Here is a 26,315-nt window from a genome sequence, read left to right as displayed (position 1 = left end):
TCTTCATTAAACTAGACATACCCCAATTCCAGCAACTTTCCTTATATGTTTTAGTCTCCAGTCCCCTAATCATCTTTGTTGCTCTTCTCTGTACTCTTTCTAGAGTCTCAACATCTTTTTTATGCCATTGGCTTGAAGCATATTACAGCTGTAAAACCTTTTGTGAGCCATTATGTCTTTAAGAAAGCAAAAATAGCCAAAAAGCTTAATTTCATGATCTGTGAGATTCTACTATGTACATTTAATAGAGGTAGACCTTTGCAATAAAACAGTGGCAAAGGTCTGAACACAGTCTATCACGGGGGTGTTCCAGAAAAAATATTGTTCTGGAAATGCCTGTTTTTATGTCACAGGTATTCCAGATTCATTCATACCTGAATCAGGAGTTTAGCTTTTTATCCTATCTGAAAGATAGATGGTTTTTTTTGGTTTTTTTTGGCCTGTCCATGTTTCAACTCTTGGCAATGGTATTGTTGTGATCACACTTTGCCTGTCATTACCTCCTTAATTATTGTGAGGGAAAAGAGAGCAAGAAAGGGCACACATCAACCAGAAGACAGAGATTTTAACTTTCCAGTACAAAGATAACCTGCAAATGAAAAAAATGGAACTATAACATGCAAACAATACCAAATAGGAGGCACTGGGTAATAATATCCACGTCAACAGAACTTTTTTTATTCACAATTCTTTATTACAGTTAAATCAGTGTGCTCCCTCCATTCAAAACTCTATAGTCAAATAAGTTGCATTTTCATTTATTTGAATTATTCAGGTTATTCTCAAGAAAAATAAGGATAATTCAGATTGCTATACAGTAAAGTATAGAACATACAAGAAAATAGATAGTTCATAGATTTGATCTAGCAGAACTCTAAAATACAAATTATAATGAGTAAATGGATAAGGATACAAGCCTTCCCCAGTTAAATGCTATGTATTTTAGAATTTTAAAAAAAATAAATTGCAAGAAAAAAAACCCAGCATGATTCATACAAATACAAATGTTCTTATATTCTCAGAGCTGGAGGAGAGCCTTTATGGCAGTGTGAATAACATTCTGACCCAATTAGCAGATCTAATAAGTTTCCTGTCACTTTATTTATTCATTCATCATATGTATAGGGCCACCCATCTCACAAAATGTGAAATGTGATACATATAATTCTGAAAACATCTTCCCCTCTCTTTTATATGTCCAACAAAGTATGATGGAGATTCCAAAAGTTGTTTGTTTTATTTTCTTTGGCCCTAATAAAGATACTCAACTGTCAATTTTGGATTTTTTTTCTCATGGAACAAAACAAGTAGGATTGCCTTTTATCTTACTATGTCAAATATAACGTCAACAATTCTTAAAATCAATATGACAAGTTTTTGTTCATATGTCTTAACTAGAAAATAATAATGTTTGTTACTGCAAATGGCAAGGAAGGAATATGTGTTTTCTCTCTCTCTCTCTTTTCCCTTCCTACCTTCTTGTGCATGACACACACACCCATCTAATTTGTTGCACTGTAAGTACAACTCCTCTTGTGGGTTTAAGTTGCAGTTTTATTTCTTCTATGAAAATTTAAAGCCATCATACCCTATTGCTCATTTACTTCTGTTAATGAACACATACCCATTAAAAAAGAGTGACAGTGTGGGTGGAGGAAGGAAAAGGAGAGAATGTGTGTTGTTTCATTGCTTTCAGAGCTGTTGATAACTAGCCAAGCCTGTTGAGAACAGATGTTTTGTGCTACTGCTTCTACTAATACAGCACCACCACTCCGCTATGCTTGTTATAAACAACTTGTTTAGGACAAAGCAAATTTTAGACCTTATCAGCTGTTGTGGGTTTTGGGAAGCTGAGCACACCACCCAAGAAAGAACATGCAGTGTGATCCTCCTTTCATTTCATGAAGCAAGCAAAGGCTGTTATTTATTTTGATTAGTGAAAAGTTGAGAAAGTGGTTTTGCATAAAGTCACCTATTATATCTGCCATGAATAGAACACCGTTCTGCATCTTCATATCACAATTAGGAGCAACTCAGGTCAAAATACAGCCTTCATCCTCATGTTTCTTTATTCAGTCATTATATGTAGAACCTTCCTTCCTTCCTTCCTTCCTTCCTTCCTTCCTTCCTTCCTTCCTTTCTTCCTTCCTTCCTTCCTTCCTTCCCCCACATACACCCCTAATTAAAACAAGGAATTGGGCTAATTCAGATGCCTCATAGAAGCAACCAGGTCAGTCAGTTTGGCTTGCAACACTTCAGACACAATGCCTTTTGCCTTGTATTTCAAGCAAACTGTCACTAAATAATCCAGAATTGGTTTTCTCCAGTTAATGATCTTAGAAAGATAGAATTATGGTCCAATTGTTTTTAAAGGGAGCTACTTCTCTGAACCCAGCCTGCCCTTCAGTCCAGCTAGCCCATGTTTTCTTTTCATGCAGCATCTAATCAAATGAATATCTTTTGTTTCACTTCCCTCTTATTGCTATCACTGAGAATTAGCTAATTTTGCATATATTCTCAGTCTTTTTTCTCCAGACAGAAACAGGAGAGCATTTATGAGAGCTGCTTTCCCTCACTCCCAAATATGATCTTGATCCAGCCCATGTCTTATATTTTCATGATTGTGCCTGAAAAAAAGCATTAGTTGTATTACTTATTCCTCAAAGTATGGCCATGGCAAGCATCAGTCAGTATGGTCATGTGGGTATTGGGGTTTGACTTCTAGCCCTCATTGTGCTGCCTGATGGCAATTTCAGTTGGAGACGACATTATATTGATCCAGAATTGGTTTCAGAATTGTAGGCTCCTGTGTTGTTGTATTTAGCAGTTAAGATGGTTAATCTCTTAACTCAGCAATGATGAACCCCAAATTGCAAAATAAGGGGGGGGAGGGGAATCTTCCAATTTCTAGCAATAAAATTCTACAGAATTTGTGGATGATTTGGTTCATTGCTGATGGAAAATCTTACCTTATCCTTCTCTCCAGATCTTGGGTCTCCACTGGCATATCAGTTTAGTCCCAGAAGATGATTTGACAGTTTCACAATTCCCCCTTTACAGTGACCACACAAGGTTTTGTGTTTTGCATTATATCCTGAGGTAAAATACAACCCACTTTATAACCCTAGAATAGATCTGGACTGTATTGTCTTTTTCCGTTCTTTGCAACTGTTTTCCCATCTACAATAACCAAAGCTGCTGGGATGAAATAAGCAACGTTGCTCCTTCTTCTCCTTCTCTTCTCTAAAGGATCAAAGAATGTGTGTGTGTGGGGGGGCATCTATAAGGACATTTTTCTTTTCTATTATTCCAGGACCATCTCACATTTCCCAACTGTGGTTTAGAAGGATTGGGGAATAAAAATGGTCCTGCCTTGAAGTGCCTCAAGAACATGGCATAAACATTGTGGAGACAGAATTAGTTTAATCTAAATAAATATGCTTATTTACACGCATACACGCACAAGCACATGGACACACACAAACACTGGCAACATATGGGTGGGTTAGTACCCTGTGTAATGGGTTCCTTTCTGTAGCAACTATGTTGTTGAAAACAGCTGCTTTTGTGTGACTGTACAGATAGAGAGAATCTCCCACCTTTTGCTTTGTGTTAATGATATTAAAACAATTTTGCACAAGTGCTTCTCCATGCAGCGGGTTCCCGCTATAATTGATAAATGTAAATTCAAATTTTTACGAACATGTCACAGAGGACAAAAATAACTACCGTTGTTTTGTGTCATGAATTGGAGTCTTTTCCCCCCAGCACTACCAACAATTTAACAGTTTCTGACCAAGTAGATCAAGTACATGAAAACCAGGGTATGCTAGCCAGGACAAAAGGCAGGGAGAATGGCCAAAGGGAAATGATGTATCTAATTAGTAACATAGGGCACATATAAAAATCAAGATAATTTATAATTCAGATGCAAGAGAATGAGACTTGGGGAATACAGTATTATATGATGTGACATTAGTAGGCATTACAGAAAACAATTAATTTTTTTTCCTGGATAAATGGAGTGGATTTCAGAAGCCAATAACAGTGACCACCAACTCCCAAATGATATTACTTTCCACTTCGTGCCTCTTCTTCAGTCACTTTTTTGGCTCAGCTTTGAACTCAGAGACCTGTAGAGAGTAGAATCTCTGAAGTGTGTCCCATTTGGGACAGGAGTCAGGCTTGGTCTGAATCTAATACTCATCCCCTAGGAGAGCTTAGATTCTGAGGAGCAAGTTGGACATTCAGAAGAAGAGATTGTCTTGCAAGTATCCTTTATTTGGGTTCTGAATCTCACTTCTTAAGGTAAATGCAGGGGAAGGGCTTGTCGAAAATTCCCTAGAAGTACAACTGCTTTGTCCAATCTGAAATCCTAATTTTTTAAAAAATATTTGAATTGTCCTCAAATTATCAAACTATTGCCAATTGGATCTTACGTTTTCATGCAATTTTCTTGGCCATTAAGCAAATCTCTGTATCCTCAATTGCAAGCAATTGGTTGGCAGTAATAACCGTTGGTAATGGCTGGTGAACAATCTTGATTGAAGATAATATTTTCATATGTGCAAACTTATTTTTAAGAAATACCAGTACAAATGTGTAATCCATATTCTATATACTATTCAGGAGATATACAGTACTTGCCCTGTGCTTTTGATAGCCACAAGAGCTGTAATAATAAACATGAGATATAAATCTATTTAATTTTCATTTATTATTCATATTTTGCCATCAGTACAAAGCTCTTTTCAGAATAATGAAATGAAAAACCTTTGCCTGAAATACTTATTTTACAAGAGGAAGGTGGGCATTTGTCTTGAAGGTGTTTAGTTTTAGTTACCTGTTTGCCTGGAAAAATATGGAGATTGAATAGTGTGTCAGCAGCCTCAAATGCTACAAGGTCTTTCCTGCCTCTGTTCAGATGTTTCCTGAGTATAAGTATGGAACTGAGGCACCAGGTAGAGCACAACTGTAGCTAAATAGAAATATTTCTCCGCTTGAGTCCCTATAGATCAGATGTCCTGGTCATATTTAGTAATTTATTTTCTGTTTCATGCTTAGATGGACCATATGACCCAATTCCATTGCTAAATCTCAGGGACAGACGGTAACATTTACAGCCATGTGTAGAAAGTCAAAAGATCAAAATTTCCTTAGGGTTGTTTGCTATGCTCAGATTTAGCCAGGAGGAATCTGGCAATTAGTCCCGGGTCAAATCAAATGTTTTGGCAATTCCCATTTAGGGATGGAGACAGGATTCTTGTTGGATAAAATTTTAAAATCTGATGGTATGTAAATATAAAAGGTAAGAGATTAAAAAAAATCATGTAGTTTCTTGAAAATTGTACACTGCAAATAATGTATTGTAAATGTTAAAAGAAGAGTTATCATTTTTTATAAAGTAGTTAATTTTTTCTGTATGTTCCTAGCTTTAAAGTTACTGTGACAAATATGCTGATGTTGATCAGATATCATTAATAAATTCTATATTTTCTGTGGTCCTAGCAAAATAGAGAATAGAGAATAGAGTAGAGCAGAGCAGAGCAGAACAGAACAGAACAGAACAGAACAGAACAGAACAGAATAGAATAGAATCTAGAAGGGACCTTGGAGGTCTTCTAGTCCAGTCCCCTGTTCAAGCAGGAGAACCTATACCATCTCAGGTAGGTGATTGTCTAGTGTCTCTTCTTAAAAACCTCCAGTGACAGAGCGCCCACGATTTCTGAAGGCAAGCTGTTCCACTGCTTAATTATCCTCACTGTTAGGAAGTTTCTCCTTAATTCCAGGCTACTTCTCTCTTTGATCAGTTTTCAACCATTGTTTCTCGTCCTGCCCTCTGATGCTCTAGTGAATAACATGACCCCCTCTTCTTTGTGGCAGTCCCTCAAATATTGGAATACTGCTATCATGTCTCCCCTATTTCTTCTTTTCTTTAGACTAGCCAAACCCAAGTCCCGCAGCCGTTAATAATAATAATAATAATAATAATAATAATAATAATAATAATAATAATAATAATAATAATAATAATAATAGTAAAGTTGGAAGGGACCTTGAAGGTCATCTAGTCCAACCCCTGCTCAGGCAGGAAACCCTATACCATTTCAGACAAATGGCTGTCCAGTCTCTTCTTAAAAACTTCCACTGTTGGCGCATTCACTGCTTCTGGAGGCAGGTTGTTCCACTGGTTAACTGTTCTCACTGTCAGGAAGTTTCTCCTTAGTTCTAGATTGCTTCTCTCCTTGATTAGTTTCCACCCGTTGCTTCTTGTCCTGCCTCTTCATATGTTTTAGTCTCCAGGCCTTTGATCATCTTTTTTGTGATATGGTGACCAAAATCGGCTGCAGTATTCCAGGTGTGGTCTTACTAGGGTTTTATAAAGCGGTACTAATACTTCATGCGATCTTCATTCTATGTCTCTGTTTATACACTGATTACACTGCAAGGAATCTGCAATGCCTATGAAAATACAGTATTTTAATAATAAATTGGTCTATGGCTGCACTCAGACCTCTTCCTTGAATTGATCTCTGTAGAAAACCAAATATAGATACAATTGTCCTGTTTAGTAGCCGTTCAACTCATGACAGTGCTGAAGAAGTAGGTTTATGGCCAGTGCTTGAACTTATGATAATTACAGCATCCTCATATAGTTACATAATTGCAATTTGGGTGCCTGGCAACCAGCACACATTTATGACAGTTGCAGTGTCCCACAGTCATGTAATTGTCATTTGCGACCTTCACAGACAGCTTCCAACCAAGTCAGAGGGAAGCTGGGAAGCTGACAGTAACACACAAGTCCCAATCATCTGATGTCACACTTAATGACTGCAGATGATTCTCTTAGTATTTGCAGTCGAAGCAATGTCGTAAGACATTGGTCACATGATGTTTCACTTAACGATTGCTTAGTGATGGAATTACTGGCCCAATTGCTGTCATTACATGGGAACCACCGATACAACCTTCATAAATTGCTTATCTGGATCAGAGTCTTCTCTCAGCTATTGAATTTTGCTACTTCAGTTCCATAGGCTCAGATTGGTAAGACAGTAGCTTCGTTTGTTTCAATAAATTTGATGTGATAACAGACAAGACAAGACAAGAGAACTGTGAGCATATCATTTTCTTTCAATATTATGTTTAGTGAATGGATGGGCTAGAATTTGAATCAGATTTGGAGCAATAGGAGAAAAACGTAGAAAAAGTAGAGAAAACTTCTGAATTTAACCATTATTAAATGACTCTCCAAACTGATATTCATGCCCTGGGTTGCCTTTTTTTATTATTCACATTTTGTATGCACACAAGTGCACAAATGCATTAAAAAACAGGAGAGAAAGGAATTCTGATGTTTTCCGGCACTCAAATTATCATTTTTACTGACACTTTCCTGAATGTTTGTGTTTTTTCCATGAACAAATGCCCAGGCTCAGTGGACTGAGCAATAAACAGACAAAAGAGAGATCTATTCCAGTATTATTTGCAAACAAGATCAGTTGATTCATGGTCTCAAAATTTGGAGAAAATTTGAAATAAATCTTACAAGTAAAATTGTAAATTACATATATTTCATGTATGTAGTCTTTGAGAATATCTGTTCAATAAGTGAATTTCTAGAATAGGCTGCTTTTAATGAATTAACAACATTAAGGGAGAAAGTGTTATATGTACACAGTGTGAACTTCTTAAATAATGAAGTATTTGAAAAAAAAGGGGATTCACTGAGTACTGGGAAGACATAGCTGCAAAGGATTTAAAGGATTTCATATTCTTGTTGTATGCACTAAATTATGAGGTTTGGAATGAAACTTCTACAAAGAGAAGACATATTCACATATAATTAGAAACAAACATTAAAAAGTGATTTGTTGGCTAAACCCCATGATTCCATGTCCAATGTCTCACCTGATTCTGTACCTGACTTTCCTAATCTCTCTGTATTGTTAAAATACTCTGAGGTAACTGCAACCGTATTTTCTCTTCCTCAGGTCCAGGCCAATGTGGAGAAGTCTTTGACACTCTTTGGGCAGCTCTTGAACAAAAAGCACTTCCTGTTAACTTTTATTCGAACCTTGGAGGCCCAACGTAGCTTCTCCATGCGTGACAGGGGTAATGTGGCATCTTTAATTATGACAGCCCTACAGGGTGAGATGGAATATGCCACTGGAGTGCTGAAACAGCTTCTCTCAGATCTGATTGAAAAGAATTTGGAGAGCAAGAACCATCCCAAATTGCTTTTGAGGAGGTGAGCATTTGTATAGTAAAAGGATTTGTGTGGACTTTTGCTGACGTCAGGGTATTGCCTTTTATTTTGTGTTTTTTAAAAATTCTGACCATAGATTTAGCACTAAAATAATAGAACTGTGCCCCATAAATAGCTATTTCCATATCTGAGCATTTCTCAAAAACAGAGTGATCACTATTAGATGGAATATTCATGAAACTGAGCAAGTAGGGGAGTCTTTTTGGCCTTTAGTATTTCATTTATGAGTTTGAACATTTATGAGTGGAAGGACTTAGAAGCTAGAATATTTTCATATCTTTGTAAGTCAGATATCAAAACAAGGTGACAAACAGATTGGAGGAAATGTTTGTTTCAGTAGACAGAGATACCAAATTTCTGTTAAATGTGAGGACAGACACTTGTACAGTATGTGTCAGCATCTTTTTTAAATGAAACTTTAATGTAGAACTCCACATTATACACTATTTTCAACAACATTCATTCTATTAGCATTCTCTGTAGAATACTGTATTTTTCCATCTATAAGACACACCCTTATATAACACGCTCTGGCATGCCAGTTTCTCCATGCCGATCAGCTGTTCGGTTGAGCACCAGCTGAGCTGGCAAATCCGGAAGTTCGGCAGGCCGACAATCTTGCCCCCTCCTGATAGTGGCAAGCCCACCAGGCGGCATGGCAACCCACACAGGCATGCCCTAGGCTGTGGAGGTTACCATTATTTTTCCGTGTATATGACACTGGACTTGTATAAGACGCACTTGATTTTTGAACAGGGTGTTTGCAGGAAAAAATAGCGTCTTATACACAAAAAATACGGCAATTCTATGCTTTATTAAACAAATAATATGTTTCTATGTGTAATCATGATAATGTGATGTAAAAATGAAAAGAAAAGAAAAAGCTTTAAAAGACTTTGGAAATGACCATAGGAATGATTGTACAGCATTGAAAGGACAAATGTATGCTTGATTTGTAGTAGCGGCTTACTGCTGTGTCTTGTTTATTAGCATTTGAGGGGTTTTTTTTAAACTCAACAGAAGGCAATGAAAAAGAATAGAGCACTTTGCAATTTGCTCTCTTTTTCTTCCTTCTTTCAATTTATTTCCTTTCTTTATTTTTTTTTTTAAATTTGTGAGGGTTACCCATATTGTGTCACATAGATATTGTGTTTTTATAAATGTCTCTAAATCCAGAGTGGATTAGTTCATCACAAATAATGTCTACTGCAAAGTTACTGTCTTTCAGTAGTATTTGTTTCTGATGGTAGGGAGCAAGGCATTATTATTCTGCAGGCTCAAAAGGGACATATCCTCTTTCTGCATAGAAGTGCACCAGACCTCTCTCTTCGCCGTGTTATTCCTTCCCAATTGTTTCTTCAAGGTTACTTCTTCAACCTCTAACAAGTGATTGTTTCAGAATAAAACAAGATTTTCCTGAGTATTATCTCAACACGGGTGGAAAATGAGTACATGTCAATAATGTATTCTTCTTCCTCTGTCTGTTCTGGCCCATCAGGTTTTTAACATGAACATGTAGTGGACATATGTTAAAAGGATTTCTTTTGGAACTTGGTACCGTTTCTTGTACTATTACATTGGGACAAATTATTCTTTTATTCAGTGAGGAAACCTCAGTGAATTCTGGCTTCTAGATATAATCAGCTATATTATCCTTTCTTAAGTCTGTAAACAGTATATGCCTCCTAAATATAATGTGTAAAGTAAGCCTACATTGTGAATTTAGATGGTATTGTTATTCTTATGTGCTGCCCAGAGTTGCTTTTGGTGAGATGGGAAGCTAGACAGAGTTGATATATAAATAAATAATGTAGTTTGTGTATGTATGTATAGTATCATTCATAAAGTTTATTTCCCTAGTCCTGATCTTATAATCTTTCCCTATATCACTTCCTGCAGAGGAAACTTTGCCTTTACAGCCTTAACACTCATGTTCTATGAAATCTGTATTATAAAATGTAGTCCTGTGAACATATGGCCATCTAGTAATTAAGCCTTGAGTACAGAAAGCCATCTCAGAACAACAGCAGAAACCTGAATATTGTTATTTTTACTCAGAGCCAAGTTTATTCCAACAATTGGAATTATAGAACTATCTGTTTTATATTTCAGACTTCTCCCCTTCTCCCCCTTTTTAAGGGACACACATTTTTTCCACACTAGTGTTTCTATCATGCTGAATGCAAGCTGTCATTCTTTATCTTATATCCAGGCTGCATACCAGAAGGGAAGGAGAGGGATTTATTTAGAATATCTACTAGTTGGGAACTAGAACTTAGGTCATTTGTGTTTTAGTTTAAATCCAACAATTTCCACTCTTACCCTTGTCACAACATACCAGGCCTATTTTTGTGAGGAAAGTAAAAGAGAGATACAATGAGCAGAAAGCCAAATGTGGAGACATCATCTTCATTTGGTCAAGGCAGAAGGTAGTCAGGAAATAACATTTTCCATGGTCCTGTTCTGTTCAGAACAATCTGTGCTAGTTAACTGCTTCTTTCTGCCTGATAGTCCTTTGTGTTGTGTAGACTTACTCAGAATCCATGTAGCTTCTAGACTTAGATAATTGGAATTTAGATTGTTGTGGTTTTGTTATTTTCAATAACACTCTCTACCTGTTTCCTCGTAGCAATGAAAAAGCGGTTACCTTCTTGAGGTCATTAGTGTTGCTTGTGCTTTCATGATCATTTGAATATGAAATAGCTGATCTGATGATTAATAGATGGAGCAGTCAAAAAAAAGTATAAATAATTTCAATCAGAACCACCTGCATTTTTTCATGCTGAATAAATGTGCATAGTTTAAATGTTTGATAAATATGTTAATCTTAATGTTTACAACAGAGACATATTCATATCTCTGTTGTAAACACTTAAGCTTCTTAACTCACTTGATGCCACATGAGCTTTTTAACCCTTTTGGATGTCTCTATTTGATTTTTTCCCCCAATGGTAAAGGGCAAGAACCCATCTGGGTTTTGCAAATTGATTTAAGTCCTTTGATTGTTTCTAAGAAACAAAGATGGATTTTGAGAACTGGAGGAATTCCTCCCATCTTTCATTACTATTTCATATTTATACTTGCCTTCAGTGATTAGTGTTGTATTCTGGGTGGAAGGTTCCTCTTAGTAACCACTGGGTAGACCATCCCATGATACTTAAAGTAAGTGGTTGCTGTCTTATAGCATTAACATTGACATTAATAGCCTTATTTGTGGCTTTTACAGAGTTCTTTCCAACAGAGATAATTCACTGATATACAAAAGAGTTTTAAATTTCTTCAGGATTTGTCTGCATTCTGCAGCTAACTACCTTTTCTTATAATTGTTAACTGGGTGTAAGTGTGTAGAATTTATAACAAAAACTTTTAAATGTGACTTCCTTCATCTCTGCTTTCTATTTCTAATGAATTGATAAGATGCATAAATTGTGTTCTGAATTAGAACATTCTGTGGATTCTCTCAGATACTCTATATTACTCTGAAGATCTGATGATGGTAGACTGGAACTTTTTTAATCCGAATAATGTATAGCTTATAGAGGATTTCTTTTCACTGGAATGGCTGAATGGAGCTAAACTGGAATTGGCTATTATTAAGATTATATTTTAATTTTACATAATAATCTCAGCATTCCTTTTTGTTTTAAAGTTATTGCCTTTCACAATTTGACCGTTTAAGTCTTTAAGATAAATAAAAGTTTTAAGATTTCAAGGGAGATCAGAGAATTCTGAATTTTCCTGTCATCATATTTATTTTCTACTTTTCTTACAGGACTGAGTCGGTGGCTGAAAAAATGCTGACCAACTGGTTCACATTCCTTCTGTATAAGTTCCTAAAGGTAAGTATGCTACATTGTGTGAACCACACTAAGAGTGTCAGGGAGAAGGACTGAGGCACTCAGAATCTTTTATCTGTTGGGGGTTGACAGTGTATATGTTGTGAATCAAGAATTCACCCTCAGAGTTTGGAGGGCTGGTACTACATTAAGTCCAGTTGAGATTTCATTTTCTGTAAAATAAGAATAACAATGCTGAGCTGTTTTTCATCCCTTACTAAAACCTTTTGTTATTAACCCTAATGTTATAAATCTCACAAATGTTCAGTGTATTATTTTAAAATCCTTTCACTAGGAATAATGGAGGAAGGTGCAATGCTAAGGTCCTGTTTTGATAAAAACACTCCATTTTGCCACCTTTTTTAATCCTTATAATAAATTGGTTGGTGCAAAGGTGTGGATTGTTTAGAATCCATCTGAGGCATTGATGAATATATCAGGTTAAATACACATGGAGAAGAGAGCTACTGAGAAGTTATTTGGGCAAAATAGATATTGAATTCAAGAAAAAAGGAATACCCTGTCATCTCCCCTCCCCAAAACCAAAAAGGACACGTAGAGTTATTTCAAAACAGTTTTCATTATTGTTCATCGCCTTCAGACAGAAAATTTGTCAAACTAAAACAACATGCATAATTAAAGATATACTCTGAAAACTTCCTCCCAACCAAACTATCTAAACTTTGCTATCACTTGTTTCTCTAGAATGCAGCCCCTCCCTCCTGGGAATTCAGACTGCATTCCACCATACCCATCTCCCAAGAAACTGTGGAACCCAAATATAATAATAATTTACAGGGTTCTTATGTTAATATTGGGGTTCAGCTGATAGGTGTTTTTCTTTTGATAATCACTTAACATGTCATTATTCTGTGATGTAATATTTCCCATTGGTTCAGTTTTCCCTAGCAAAATCAATAGGCATGAATAAAATTCAGATTCTTTCAGCAAAGGGAATGTTTTCAATATTGCCTGAACTAAAGCCTTGAACTGCTGTATCACAGATGAACTTAAAACTATAGTTTTGGAGCACATGGTGTGTTAAAGGAATTTTGGGGCACAGAAGGAATACCAGGTTAATGGCAGTTACAGATCTATACATCAAAAGGGATGTCTAAATAATAGGGTTTTGCCAGAGTTTTACTCAGTGAGTTGCTATGGCACAGAGCAAAGCTGCTTTTTGAAGAATACCATCCCTTGTTAAAATAAAGAAAGCCATGCAGACGGAAAGCAATCATCATTGGTTACAGGCTTTCCACACCTTGCTTCTGTCTAGGGCAGTGGTGGCGAACCTATGGCACGGGTGCCAGAGGCGGCACTCGGAGCCCTCTCTGTGGGCACACATGCCGTTGCCCCAGCCTTGCCTCCCCCGCGACCCCCTCACCAGCAGCCCCCCTGGAGGAGAGTCGCCCCCGAGCATGGCCCACACGGAGCAGTGCAGCCAAGGACATGGCAGCCAGACAGAGTAAACAAGACTCTGCCCTCACGTCCCATCGTGCACAGTTGATGCTGCGGGGCGCGGGCAGAAGGTGTGGCCGCCATGGCGCTGCTGGGCGATCTGTGGCGGGCCTGGGAGGTGGTGAGTGGCCCTATGGGCAGGCGGGGTGGGGGCGGGGCGGGGGCGGGGCAGGGGGCAGAGTGGGGCGGGGCCAGTTTTTGGGCATTCGGTCTCTAAAAGGTTCGCCATCACTGGTCTAGGGGCACCCTGTTTCCATGAAAGTATATCATTGCTCTACAATGTATAACAATTAGCAAAGACCTAAGAACAACAGACTTTTGCATCTCTTTAAACATTTTTTTCTAATATTGTTGTTTTAAGTTATTCCAGTATAACTACACAATTTATTTTATTCTGGCTGGGTTTTTACACAGTATAATATTTGGCAGGAACCAAGTTAAGGGACTAACTTGTTTGATCCATGGTGGTGAAGTCATGGAACATAAGTATTTGCACAAAGGATGGATGGAAACTTAGCAAAAAACAAAACCCAGAAACTTGTTTATATTACTCTGCTAGTACAACTACAGCAAATTCTCAGTTATATGTACTGTCTGAAGCTGATGGTATGTTTTACTTCTCCTGTAAGGGAGAAATTGTTTAGCTAGTAGATTTGTCACAAGTGTGCTGTTACCATACTTTGTATATTAAATGTAGAAACCATAAATACGGTCATGACTTACAATTTATTCCATGCTGTGCTTCAGCATAGGATTCAAACGAAAGAGAATGAAATATAGTGCAGTCTGGAAAATATGCCTCAAACTGTTCGTGGAATGTTCCAAGAGCTGGTCTGGTTTTGTTTTGTTTTAAGAATAATGATACATCCCCACTTCTTTCAAATGCATCCCGATCCACCAAACTCTTGAAATAGTAAACTGTATTTCCAAGTTGTGAATTTCTCACAGATTTCCCCTGATTGCAGTTGTCAAGTTCCAAAGCCCACTTCACCATCGTGAGGCTATCAGTCATGTTGCTGCTACTCCTGGGAGCTATAGTAAACCAGACAGTTAAAAGAAAGAAACAAAAATCAGATTGGTCAAAAATGGGCCAGCTTTCCTAATACATCACCTGTTGTCATCTTTACACCCTATATGCCTGAGGATTTTCAGTAGAAAAGAGTAATGTTTGCAAACAACAGCACTCATAAACTAATGTCTGGAGAAAAGATCCATGCAATAACAGTGGGGGAGCTTACAGAGACATAATAAAAGTGTGTTACAGGTTTTATGGTGTAAAAAAGAGGGAAAAGTAAAAAGGATCTCACAAGACTTGAGAACATATGCCTCATTTAAAATGTTAGGCAAACTTGTCTTGCCAGTCAGCTTTCTGATATATTAAGAAAAAAAAAGACCCACCTTATTTCCTTTCTCTCTTTTTTCTCCTCTGAGAGGTTTTAGTGGGCGAATATGGCAAATATTTGTCAAATAAGAAGGTATAGTTAAGATATTTAGAAAAGGCTTTGCCAGCAAGCAGAATGTCAGCAGGTTTTGCTTTATAATCTCTTAGCCCAAACCTGTGCAGGCAAATCAAGCAAGTAAAAATATATTTTCACGTATACAGCAGATTTTCATGAAAACGTGTCACTGGGGGATGCTGAGAGCGCTCTGATCTTCAGGAGGGTCCATGTCTTTGAGAGAACAATGATTGATGATCAGAACAGCAGTGCCAAGGAAGGCTTTCTAAAAAGCTCTCTGACTTTTAATACAGATGCCACGGGGTAAATTTGTATTTATACTCTTGCTGGCTGTTCTGTCATCAAATGGAAAAAAAAAATATTCCCAAAGGTATAACTCTGTAGGTCACATGGGATTATATAGTCCCTTGTGACCACTATATAATAACACGTCCAGTCCTGTGACACAGAGAAAAGCTAGCTTGCCAAAATAATACATTGATTCAATCCCACTGAGAGATGAGAAAGACATACTTTTCTTCTCTCCCCCTTTTCCCATTTAGCTGTCTGCTGCAGAAAAGGTGGGGATAGCCAGCTTTAAGAAATCAGCAAGTCTTGGGACTGGTGGTTTTGTTGAGCCCTCTAGTGCCATTTATCAGCATCCTAATGAGCCATCCTAGGGAATAGGAAAGCGAAACAGATAAAGAGGAGCATTGAAAAATGCACAATATTAGGTGCCTGATGAGCTAAATCTCATCAATAAGACACTGTCTGAGTATTAGCTATACTGCCTCAGGCCTCTGCATATGCACAGGCATTGACGTGCCAAGCTCATACATCCCAATGCTTCCTATAGTTTCAGTTAATTCTTTCTTTCTCCAACGTGGCGCTCTCCATTTATATTGGATTACAACTCACAGAGGTCCCACAAACGTAGCTATTTATTATGCTACTGAAGGGCATTAGGTCGGCAGGTGGCTGTTCCATAAAAAATACACTTACTGTATTTGGGGTAGGAATCATCAGCATTGCATAGACATCATTATAAACACGATAGCAAGCTGTCCATAGGATTTTTCATCGTTTTATTTTAGTCTTTGGTTCCTCTTCTAGACGAACTGAGCTTGACACTATGAGCTCATTTTATAACATTTCTCCTATATTGGCTGGAGGAGCATTCCTAATCATTTGACAGAATAGAATGTTTAGGTCTGTGTCCTTAAAAGATTGAGCAGCAATTTTTTATGACCCTAGGAGGGGAAAGTGCTGTCTGTATACCTGAACACAGAGTTGAGCGGTGGTCTCTGTGACATATATTGGGCGCTATCTCCCTCTTCAGTTATAAAGTGTTATTTCTAATGTTGCTGATCAGCACTTAATCCCTGCTGTTCAGAAAAAGGGAGAAAGGTTTGAGGTGGTTATAAAACATAGCTGCTTGCCTAAAGATGTCAGGGTATTTTTTCCTCCTTTTAAACAAAATGATGGTGGTGAAAGTGTGTGTGAAGAAGAAAGAGGGATTTAGAGCTCTAAGCAGCCTGAAGCAGAATTTAGAATTTAAATGGAGGGAAACTCAGTGAATTGCGCTTTAGTGGGCTCCCTTTGGTTTGGTTTATATTCCTATCATGGTGCTTGGCTAGAGGAATGGACTACTTTATTTATTGCTTTAGTTTGTTTGTTGAAATATACCTAGTTTTTCAAACAGGGCTTTCCCAAGGCTGCCTATGGTTAGCTATGCCCAAAATGATTATATAAACCAGTATCTAAAATGACCTAATTGGTACCCTGGAAACTATAGCAGGCACTGAAGCTACTGACAGTTCTGCATAGTTGAACTTAAAACATTAATCTTTGGAACAGAAAGCCAGGACCAGTTTTGTCATTCATGAACACAACTTAAAGGCCTCCAGGGAAGTTTGATATGGACAGGCTTAGTGAGGTATGCAATACATTCTGGTAACTATCCTGTTTAGTCTGTATATCTTTCATTAGAACAGACAAAGCAATTCTGTTTTTTGATGTTGGAAAACTAATCAAAATAGCTAAATGCCAAAATGGGTTATCTGGAATCAGTGTGTGATAGCTATCCATGAATAACAAAGAGCTGGCTAGCTAATACATTATTTGGCATAAGACTGAATTGCTGAGCTCACATTAGCTTTCTAAGTGAATGCAATGGTCTGGTTTTGTATAGCTTAATCCCTGTTAGTTTGAAACTCCACTCTGCTCTTTAGTAAACCTGTGTCAAATTCTGCCACTTCTCACTGCAAACAAATACTGAATCTAATAATTCTTAAAAAAAAAAAAGTTCTTCCACTGTTGCTTGATGAAGGTACATATCCAAGTACAGCTGAGAGTCAAAAAGCCCAAGATCAGTTAGCAAACATAAAGTAATTAACAGACTAATCCAGAGCTTTAAGAACTGCAGAACTTTTCTTTTTATTGTCCATTGCATGACACATAATATCTCTCACACCTCTCTAGAATAAGAATGGTAAATGGGTTAGTCCTCAGAGGTGCTTTTGAACAAGCAATCCCCTGTTCTTATGAGCACTTTAAACAGCCCTGATGAAAAGGCAGGCACAGCAGCCCCAAAGCAATGCATGGCTTGTCAGCTGACTGCAAGTGGTAGAAAACGATATGCCAGGCAAACACAATAGACAAATGAGATGTGACCAAGGAGCCATCTTCAATTTATCCTCTGCCTGTGTTGCATTTTTGTGGCTGAGCGGTTTGCAGAGACATTTTATGAGCAATCAAAAACTGCCTGGGAACAAACTTATATTTTTGGCTTCACCTGAAAGGAGAGAGAGAAGGACTAAAAATGGGAGCACTTTTCTAGGATGGATCATAATTGCCATGTGTGCTTGTTAACGTACGGTCATCATTTGGCTTGTGCATTACGAGGAGACAAGACAGTTATTAATAAACAGCGCAGCACCCACATTTTTTTCCCCAAGCAGACTTAATGAAGCCAAGTTTGCAAATGAAACATAATTTCAAAGACAGGCGTGTTGTCGGAAGGTCTAGGGATGATGTATGCCTGTTCCTGCTCGTTAGCAGCTGTCTCTTTAATTACTGCAGATGCTAACGAGATGCTAACAGCATATGGTGACAGAGAGAGCGGGCTCACTTTGCACCAAAGTAGAATTTATTGTGCTGGTGGCCACCGGGATAAGAGGAGACTCCATAGAGGTAATGTAGAATTTTGTCCCTGGGTTCCTAACATGTCATAATTTGGAGCTGTTCAAAGTACTGAAATATTTTGGGAATTAACTGCATATCAGCATTATAGATCTGATCTATAATAATCTATAAATGTTGGAGATCATGTCTCTCTTCCCAGATAGCAATTTTGGAGTAGTACCTTTCCTCCTTTGAATACTTTCTCTACCTCTTAGCCTAATAACTTTCATCTCTTCATTGCTACTCTTTCTCTCATAAACAATCCAGCCTCTTGTCAAATATCTCTTATTGGTAATACTGCACCCTTCAACGTTTCTAATTTTTTCTTTCATCTAAGCACTGTGACCTAGCACATTTCCTTTAACTGAAATCCGAATACTTTATTTTTCTTACACTTCTAAAAAGCAGGACATAGATAAGGTTGCCTCTTTCACAGTAGAATAAATTGTGTTGCTTTTATCAGTGCAGGGAAGCTGACTAGTTGATTATGCATTTGCTTCTTTATATAGTAAGAACAGTAGAGGACACCTAGAGAAATGAACCAGGGAACTGTAGAGGAAACAACAGGAAGCATTTATTTCAAACCATCAGATGATTGTCTTGTTGACCTCATTACTATCAAATATAGAATCTAGCAGCACAACTAAAAACATTTTTAAGGAATAAAAGAAATTTACAGAACTTAATTGAAATACAGATTAATGTAGGATATTGGAGTGGGGAAGTTCACATTTGAGAAATTCGGAGAAGATATTGGAGCTGCAAGTTTGTCTCTAAGTTTGTAGCAATAAAACATTTAAGAAACAAACTAGAAGTAAATCTGCATACCTTAATTATTTGCAATTAGAGACTGCAACCCCAGTGTGAAAAAATAGAGAATGATCTGATGGCATCTGTTCTTTTATTAAGGAGCAAGTTCTAGCTGCTGCAATAAATATGTTTTACTGGCAGAGGTGCCCATTGGCTGAGGATTGATTGGGCTGTTGCCATTGTCCTAACACAATTCTTATTTCCTATTCATGCCTTGTGTAATCTGTATCGCTTACAATATGTGTGGTATACTACCTACACTAATACAAAAAATTCAGGGACTATTCAATCAATCATATCTCTTTCATTTCTTTCTTTCGCTCTTTTTTAAAAAACCTATAGCCTCTTCAAGAGGCTCAGAAGCAAGGCTCTTAATGTGCTTTCAAAACCAGGCCAGGTTTGGGCTGCCGTCTTCAAAGCCCTAGAAATAATAGAGTCTCTGCCAGAAATGATGCTTCCTAGATTCTCTGAGGATTTTAGTTATAAAGATGCCACCGAAATCATAGCCTTCAAATAATTGTGTATTGCTCTTCACTTAAATCTCTTAAAACAAAATTTCTGAAAGGGCCTACATTTGAACTTAAAATATTGAATCCCTAGCTTGGTCTGCTATTATTAAGTTACAATCCTTGGAGCTCAATGACCTTCAGTGAAATTCTTGAAATTGTTGTTTACATACAAGTTTTTCACTGCCTTTTTGTAAATTATTTCTTGGAGATCTCTCTCTCTCTCTCTCTCTCTCTCTCTCTCTCTCACACACACACACACACACACACACACACACACACACACAGAGAGAGAGAGAGAGAGAGAGAGAGAGAGAGAGAGAGAGAGAGAGAGAGAGAGAGAGAGAGAGAGAGTCCACTCAGGAATTTCAGATTGCAAATACTGTAAAGATATTTTTTTTCTTTTTAGAAGTTTAGACTAAATAAGCAGCTGTTATTTTGGATGAGCGCTTAACAAGAGAAACCTTAACAAAGCAAATAGAGCTACCTTTGGAGGCAATACACTATTGAATTAATAATTAACAAAATCCTGACCTTGCTCAATCCCAGTCATTTCTGTGTACATAGTTTTTATCCTGCAGCAAGCATGCTGTAAAAATAATCATTTAATTGAAGCATTAAATAATGGCTAATAAAAATCAATCTTTGATGCAGATTCTTCTAAGAGACAAGAATAACAACTACTGTATTTCTCCTAGATACATACAGTATGCAAGATATTTTGGAAATGAAGCATAATATTATATTGACTGCCCTTCTTTCTCTTCATCCATTCTTCAGGAATGTGCTGGTGAACCTCTGTTCATGTTGTATTGTGCCATCAAACAGCAGATGGAGAAGGGGCCTATAGATGCCATCACTGGAGAAGCCCGCTATTCCCTGAGTGAAGACAAGCTCATCCGGCAACAAATTGACTACAAAATGTTGGTTAGTACCAGTGGGAATTTAACTAGGATTGATTCCTAGCCCTCTGAGTTAGCCCTTCTGACAATACTCTGCTAGGGGGAAAAATCACATGTAACAAGGCAGTTGTTTCTTCATCAAAACCAATAATAGAAGGAGGTAATATAGAACGAGAGGTGAGAATGTTCTCTAAATTTTATTGGTATTCTCTAAACTTTTGATAGATTAGTCCAATGTTTCTTAAACTTTTTTCTCTCAGGACCTCTTCCTATTTTTAAAAATTATGGAGGACCCCAAAAGAGCTTCTCTTTTCAAATATTTATTGATATTTACCATATTTAAAATTAAATTAACATGTTTACTGCTGCTAACGTTGTGAGGTTTGATGGGATTTTAATGTTATATTATTTTTCAGCTTCTTTAGATATTGAATTATAGCGTCCATCCCATTGCAGTTCTATATCTGAAATGGTGGGTCAGTAGTTAAGACATGGGGCTTGTCGGCTGGAAAGCCAGCAGCCCAGGTTTGAGACCCAAGCGCCATACAATGGGGTGAGCTCCTGTTCTCACCCTAGTTTCTGGGAATCTAGCAGTTTGAAAGCATGCAAATGCTAGTAAATAAATAGGTGCCACTATGGTGGGAAAGGGAACAGCACTCTGCAATATCATGCTGGCCACATGACTGGAGAAACATCTTCAGACAGCGCTGGCTCAATGGCCTTAAAATGGAGATGAGCACCATCCCCATAGTTGGCAACACTTTAAGAAACATTGGATTAGTCCATAGTACTAAAGATATAGTCTGAATCCTTGGAAGAAGAAAAAAATGGCTTTAAAATACAGACACACAGCATTCTTTAAAAACTTAGTGGGGTATAAATATGAGTTCTTTTCTAATATTAATATTAATTTTCTTCCTAAATCAAAAGAAAAAACCTCTTCCTTTGTGCCACCTATAAGAAGCATACTCTTTCCTTCTCCAGGAATATGAACCATGACAAATAGAGATGCTAGGTTTAAATAGCATTTTCATCATTCATAGCTAGATATAGACACCTGCCTTTTATTAAGTCGGGTCATTGGCCCATGTATTCTAGTATAGTTGACTCATTACTTCAGGCTTTTAAACTGGAGATTCTCCTATTCAGAGATGCTTAAAGTTGGACTTTGAACTTTCTGCTGCAACCAGGTGATCTATATCTGAGCTATCATTCTCCCTATTATTTTCAAATGAGAACATTTTGCAACAAGCTTCTCTCTCAGAGTTCCTTCCTAATTAGAGTGGAGTGATGCGTTTCAAGACAGCTTAATGACAGCCCTTCCTGTCATCCATTTCATCTGAGGAAAGCTATAATGTTATGCAGAGCATTCTTGTACACAAATGTATTTATATTTGTTTTATTTTTGAAATTTGCATGGTGCCCTACAAAGCCAAGTTTTCACATTATGAAAAACGTTTAAAGTTAAGCAATCATTGAAAAGAAAGAAAGCTTTTTTATTCTTTCCTTTTATCTAGACACTAAACTGTGTGAACCCTGAGAATGAAAATGCTCCTGAAATTCCAGTCAAGGTCCTAAATTGTGATACTATCACACAAGTGAAAGAAAAGTTGTTGGATGCTGTGTACAAAGGAGTACCATATTCCCAAAGACCCAAAGCAGGAGACATGGATTTGGGTGAGCAATGGTTTCTTGTGTGGTTAGGATAAACAGTGGATTCATATGATCATGACATTAGGGCTATAAAACTACAATAGAAAAGATGCTTCAAAACAATTCTTTTTACTTCATTAAAGAAGCTGCATGCTTTTCCAGGCTCATGTAGCTGCTTCAGAAGCTATCTTGTCTTTGTCTATGTGTAGCCATTTTACTTTCTTTTTCCTACAGCTGTCTTCACACATAACCTTCTATACTTGTTGATAGGTATCTCCATGCATGTTCTAAGGGAACATTTTAAAACTATCAAACATGATGGCAATTTCAAACTAATAACTCAGATGAATAGGCAGAGGCTGAAAAGAGACAGGGTTGGTTATTTGTTTGTTTGTTTGTTTGATGGTATTTTGATAAATGGATCTTCTCTATATTAGGAAGAATAGGCAAGTAGGCAAGAGCTACAAATTGGTATGATTTTCTAGAAGATCATTTGTTTATTCATTTTTCCATCCATCCAATTTCTAGGCTGCCCCAAAAATGACTCTGGGCAGCTTCACACAGAAAAATTGAAAAAGCAATTTTTATATAAAAATTAGAGTGAACAATGAACAAACAATCCCCACTATCACCCTCAGTCTGGAGGGTCCTATGCCAAGCTCTGAAGAATGAGTTATGTTTTGGGGGCTTTCTTGAAGGCGAGTAGAATGAGGGAGAAGCAAATTGTGAAAAGGATGCTGTTCCAGAAGGCAGATGCTGCACCAGAGAAGGATTTACTTTCCAAACTACTGAATCATCTCCAAGAAGAGTACTGTCTAGAAAAGGGTCACCATTATTCAAAAGAAAATGGAACATTCTGGAATTCTCTAGAAAGGTCTCTTTCCATTTTGCACACCCTTACTATTTTCTTAGCAAACTGTGAATAGAATTAAGCTCTCTAAGAATTAAGGATCAAATATGTTAATGATAAATCACCTATAAGAAATAGATGTTCTTTTGTGTGATTCAGTCATCAGATAGAATACAAGCAATGATGATGATGATGATGATGATATCCTTTTAGTCAAGCTCTTAGCAGAAATAATTGGAATAGAACAATAGTAATTTAAAATGGCTAATATATAGAAACTAGATCCATTATATAGCAGAATTTGCAGGAAGCTTAGCCAAACTTGGTAAATTTGTTTGGTGCCTTGACTGCAGTGATAAATTTTGCTTTAATCTACAAGTGAAGAAACAGACTTGTCATTTAAAACTGGATCCAGTAACAAAAAGGAGTCACAATTTGGGAAGAGATTCTCCTTTTTTAAATTTATCATCCCAAAGTCTTTCCCTCAGAAATGAGCCCATAATCCCATTTTTGGGAGAAGCTAAAGACATAAAAATGGGCAAGAGGTGATTCAGTATTCCACACCTGAACAACTTTTTGCTCCAAAAATGAAGCCCTCATAGTTGAAACCTTCGTGGGTCAAAACTAGGTAAAAAGAATGTGTTGCTTGAGACAGATGCTACTTGGTATGCAAGGAATGTCATTTTTCATTCTCAAAGAAAAATGTTACTATGATGTATTGCTGATTTTAGGTTAGCATTTTAAACAACTTTATGATAGCAGGAAGAAATAAGATGTAATATCTGAGAGATGATGATAACAGTAATCTCATATGAATAGAGTAGTGAACCAAATATTTTTTTTGGGGGGGGTAGCTGACACGATCCCAGTAGTTGAGATAACAATGCTTGAGGATCACTGAATATGTAAGGTTCACAAGAATTGAAAGCAGAAGGTTGTTGATTAAGCTGGAGATATTTTTGAACATTCCCTCAAATGGGTTGTGAAGTTGAATAATTTGAAGTTTTGTGGAGTGAGCGGGGGGGGTGTTTGTCTTTGAGTCAGTCTTTCACTTCCATCAACCACAGTTTTCTTGGCAATCACTTCAGAGTTGCCATTGCTTTCTTCCTAGGAGCGGGAGGCCCAAGTCACCAAGGAGAAAATGGCGTTAGATCCCCAACAGATTTTCCTAGCATAATTGTTTCTAACTACAACAATACTATAATGGGGTTTAGATGGGGTGTGGCTTTTTAAAATGGCTTGCGCCATGCCTCATTCACATGCTCTCCATGCCTTTCATTCTGTGATCTGTCCAAAGTGAGCACGATCCCCAGTGACCCCATGCCCTTCTCTTCCATCGGTGCAGAGTGGCGGCAGGGCAGGATGGCTCGGATAATTCTTCAAGATGAAGATGTCACCACAAAGATCGACAATGACTGGAAAAGGCTCAACACTCTAGCTCATTACCAGGTGTGGTTGTCCTTGACTTTTTGCCTTAGTGGTAGCAAAAGAAACCTGGCATACGAATACAAGATACATATGTTTATCTTATATTTGAGAGATGGATATGGCAAACAGCTCTTGTTATTTATTTTACTATTGAATTAGTATTGGCAGGAGATAATAGGATGAAAGTCCAGGCTAGATTCTGTGTACATGTGATGAGTCTTAAATAATGGAGAATATACGTAGCTCAGGATTGTATTGTTAGGTTTTTGATGTCCTTTGAGTTTGCTTTTCTTCTTGCAGACATTTCATTATCGGGCTAGACAACATCAGTACACAGATGATGTTACCTAGCCTGGTAATGTTTGTAAGAAGAAAACCAAGCAAGAATACTAAATTATACATCTTGGAAACACATTTGAAGAGAATAAAAAGAAAGCTTCTAACTGTTAAGTTTAACAAAAGAAGCATTAAAATTTTGTGCAAGATTGTTCTCTTTCTCTGTATCCTTCCCAACAAGGCCTGGAAGAATCCATATGCTCTTCTGTGTGCTTTGTCTTTGATCTGTCCACTACAAACAATTGAATAAATATGCTCTAACCAAGCAAGAATGAAATAAGAACACATTCTAGACAAAGCTGAAAAGCTTTCTATTTTTTTGTGCCAGGCAGATTTTGAAGGAGATAAAACTCAGGTTAGATCTGGGAATCCTAAGGAATGGAAAATGGCTTTTTATTGAGAAGAAAAAGAAAGCTTTCTTAGGTTTGTGTTTACATTATGAGAGAATGTGGTGTCCATCTTCTCAAAATTTCTAAGGGGCTCTGAGAATCCACTGAATAGGGAGTTAAACTTGTTATTTCAGCTACCTTCAATAGGGAGCTCAGTGTTGGTTGGAGAGAGAGAGGTAGAGGTTGTGGATCTAAACATCTTCAGTCTTAATTTTGGTAATACTCTCTCTCTACAGGTAACAGATGGTTCATCTGTGGCACTGGTGCCCAAGCAGAACTCTGCCTACAACATTTCCAATTCGTCTACTTTCACAAAATCACTCAGCAGATATGGTGAGTAAATGAAAAAAACATCCTTTCCAGTTTACCATCTAGAATTCAGTAGCAATCTGGGAATTAAGAAAGAAAGTCTTTCTAAGTTAAGAAAAAGCAGACTAAAAAGGATACCATGTTTCAGTCAAGCCTCTTTGAATGACTTCCTTGCTTTTGCATGACAAAATTGACCTAGGCCCATTTTATAGTAATTCAACCAGCTTCTTCCAGTTAAGGCTTTTGCCTCTGGTTGTTTCTTCTCTTCTCTTCTGATAATTTGCTTTATCCAGTTTAGTTATGCTTCCAAAATGTGTATTTCTTCACTGTGTTTTCTTAAAGTCTCTGTGCTTTTATGGGCTTTATTGATACATGATTAAGAGAAGCAAGGTGTCTATTGTAACCATTAAAAGTATTACTTTGCTGAGGAAAAAAATTGTCACAGGATCCAATCTGGGTCGGTCACCAGGACTAGAAGTTCAGTCTGCTGAACTTTTGGACTTGTGCTACAGCCCATCCTCAGGAAGATTCAGATAGAGAGAAATTCCCTGAGGATGGGCTTCAGCATGAGTCTGAAACCAGACTAAACCTCTGGTCCTGATCACTGACCCAGATTGGATCCTATAACATTATCATGGGACATGTGTATTTGCCTTCGTTTGTGGGGGGGGGAGTCATTTATTTAGAATCGAAGGTTACCTACCAGTAGGTTTTAAACTATAATGAGCTTCCTTCATTATTCATCAGATCCTTTGGATGAAAAAAAAAAAACAAGTCAGTGATCTCTTTTATTCCTAGGGCCATTTGGTTAATGAAGTTTAATTGACAGGGAGCCCAAAACATATCATATTTCTTGATGGTATGACAGGCCATGCTGCAAGTTAAGTGAAGTGGAGGGAGGACAGCAGAGGCCAAGAGTCAGCGGAGGAGGGAGAGGTAGTTGCCAT

General features: G+C 37.5%; 1 protein-coding gene across 1 annotated transcript in view; it reads left to right on the top strand.

Annotated features, from left to right (window-relative positions):
- Nucleotides 1-26,315, top strand: part of PLXNA1 (plexin A1) — a 113,671-nt gene that overhangs the window by 69,527 nt on the left and 17,829 nt on the right. The window contains exons 14-19 of the mRNA XM_029284973.1: nucleotides 7,998-8,254; nucleotides 12,045-12,111; nucleotides 20,282-20,428; nucleotides 21,921-22,080; nucleotides 24,204-24,355; nucleotides 25,296-25,392. Coding sequence (XP_029140806.1) covers nucleotides 7,998-8,254; nucleotides 12,045-12,111; nucleotides 20,282-20,428; nucleotides 21,921-22,080; nucleotides 24,204-24,355; nucleotides 25,296-25,392 — 880 coding nt within the window. The remainder of the gene's footprint in view (nucleotides 1-7,997; nucleotides 8,255-12,044; nucleotides 12,112-20,281; nucleotides 20,429-21,920; nucleotides 22,081-24,203; nucleotides 24,356-25,295; nucleotides 25,393-26,315) is intronic.

This window comes from Protobothrops mucrosquamatus, unplaced genomic scaffold (genome assembly GCF_001527695.2).
Source record: "Protobothrops mucrosquamatus isolate PMUCROS unplaced genomic scaffold, P.Mucros_1.0 scaffold1152, whole genome shotgun sequence".
In the NCBI taxonomy this organism is placed as follows: Eukaryota; Metazoa; Chordata; class Lepidosauria; order Squamata; family Viperidae; genus Protobothrops; species Protobothrops mucrosquamatus.
The sequence above is the reverse complement of the archived record's forward strand: the minus strand, read 5'-3'. Positions and strand labels throughout refer to the sequence as shown.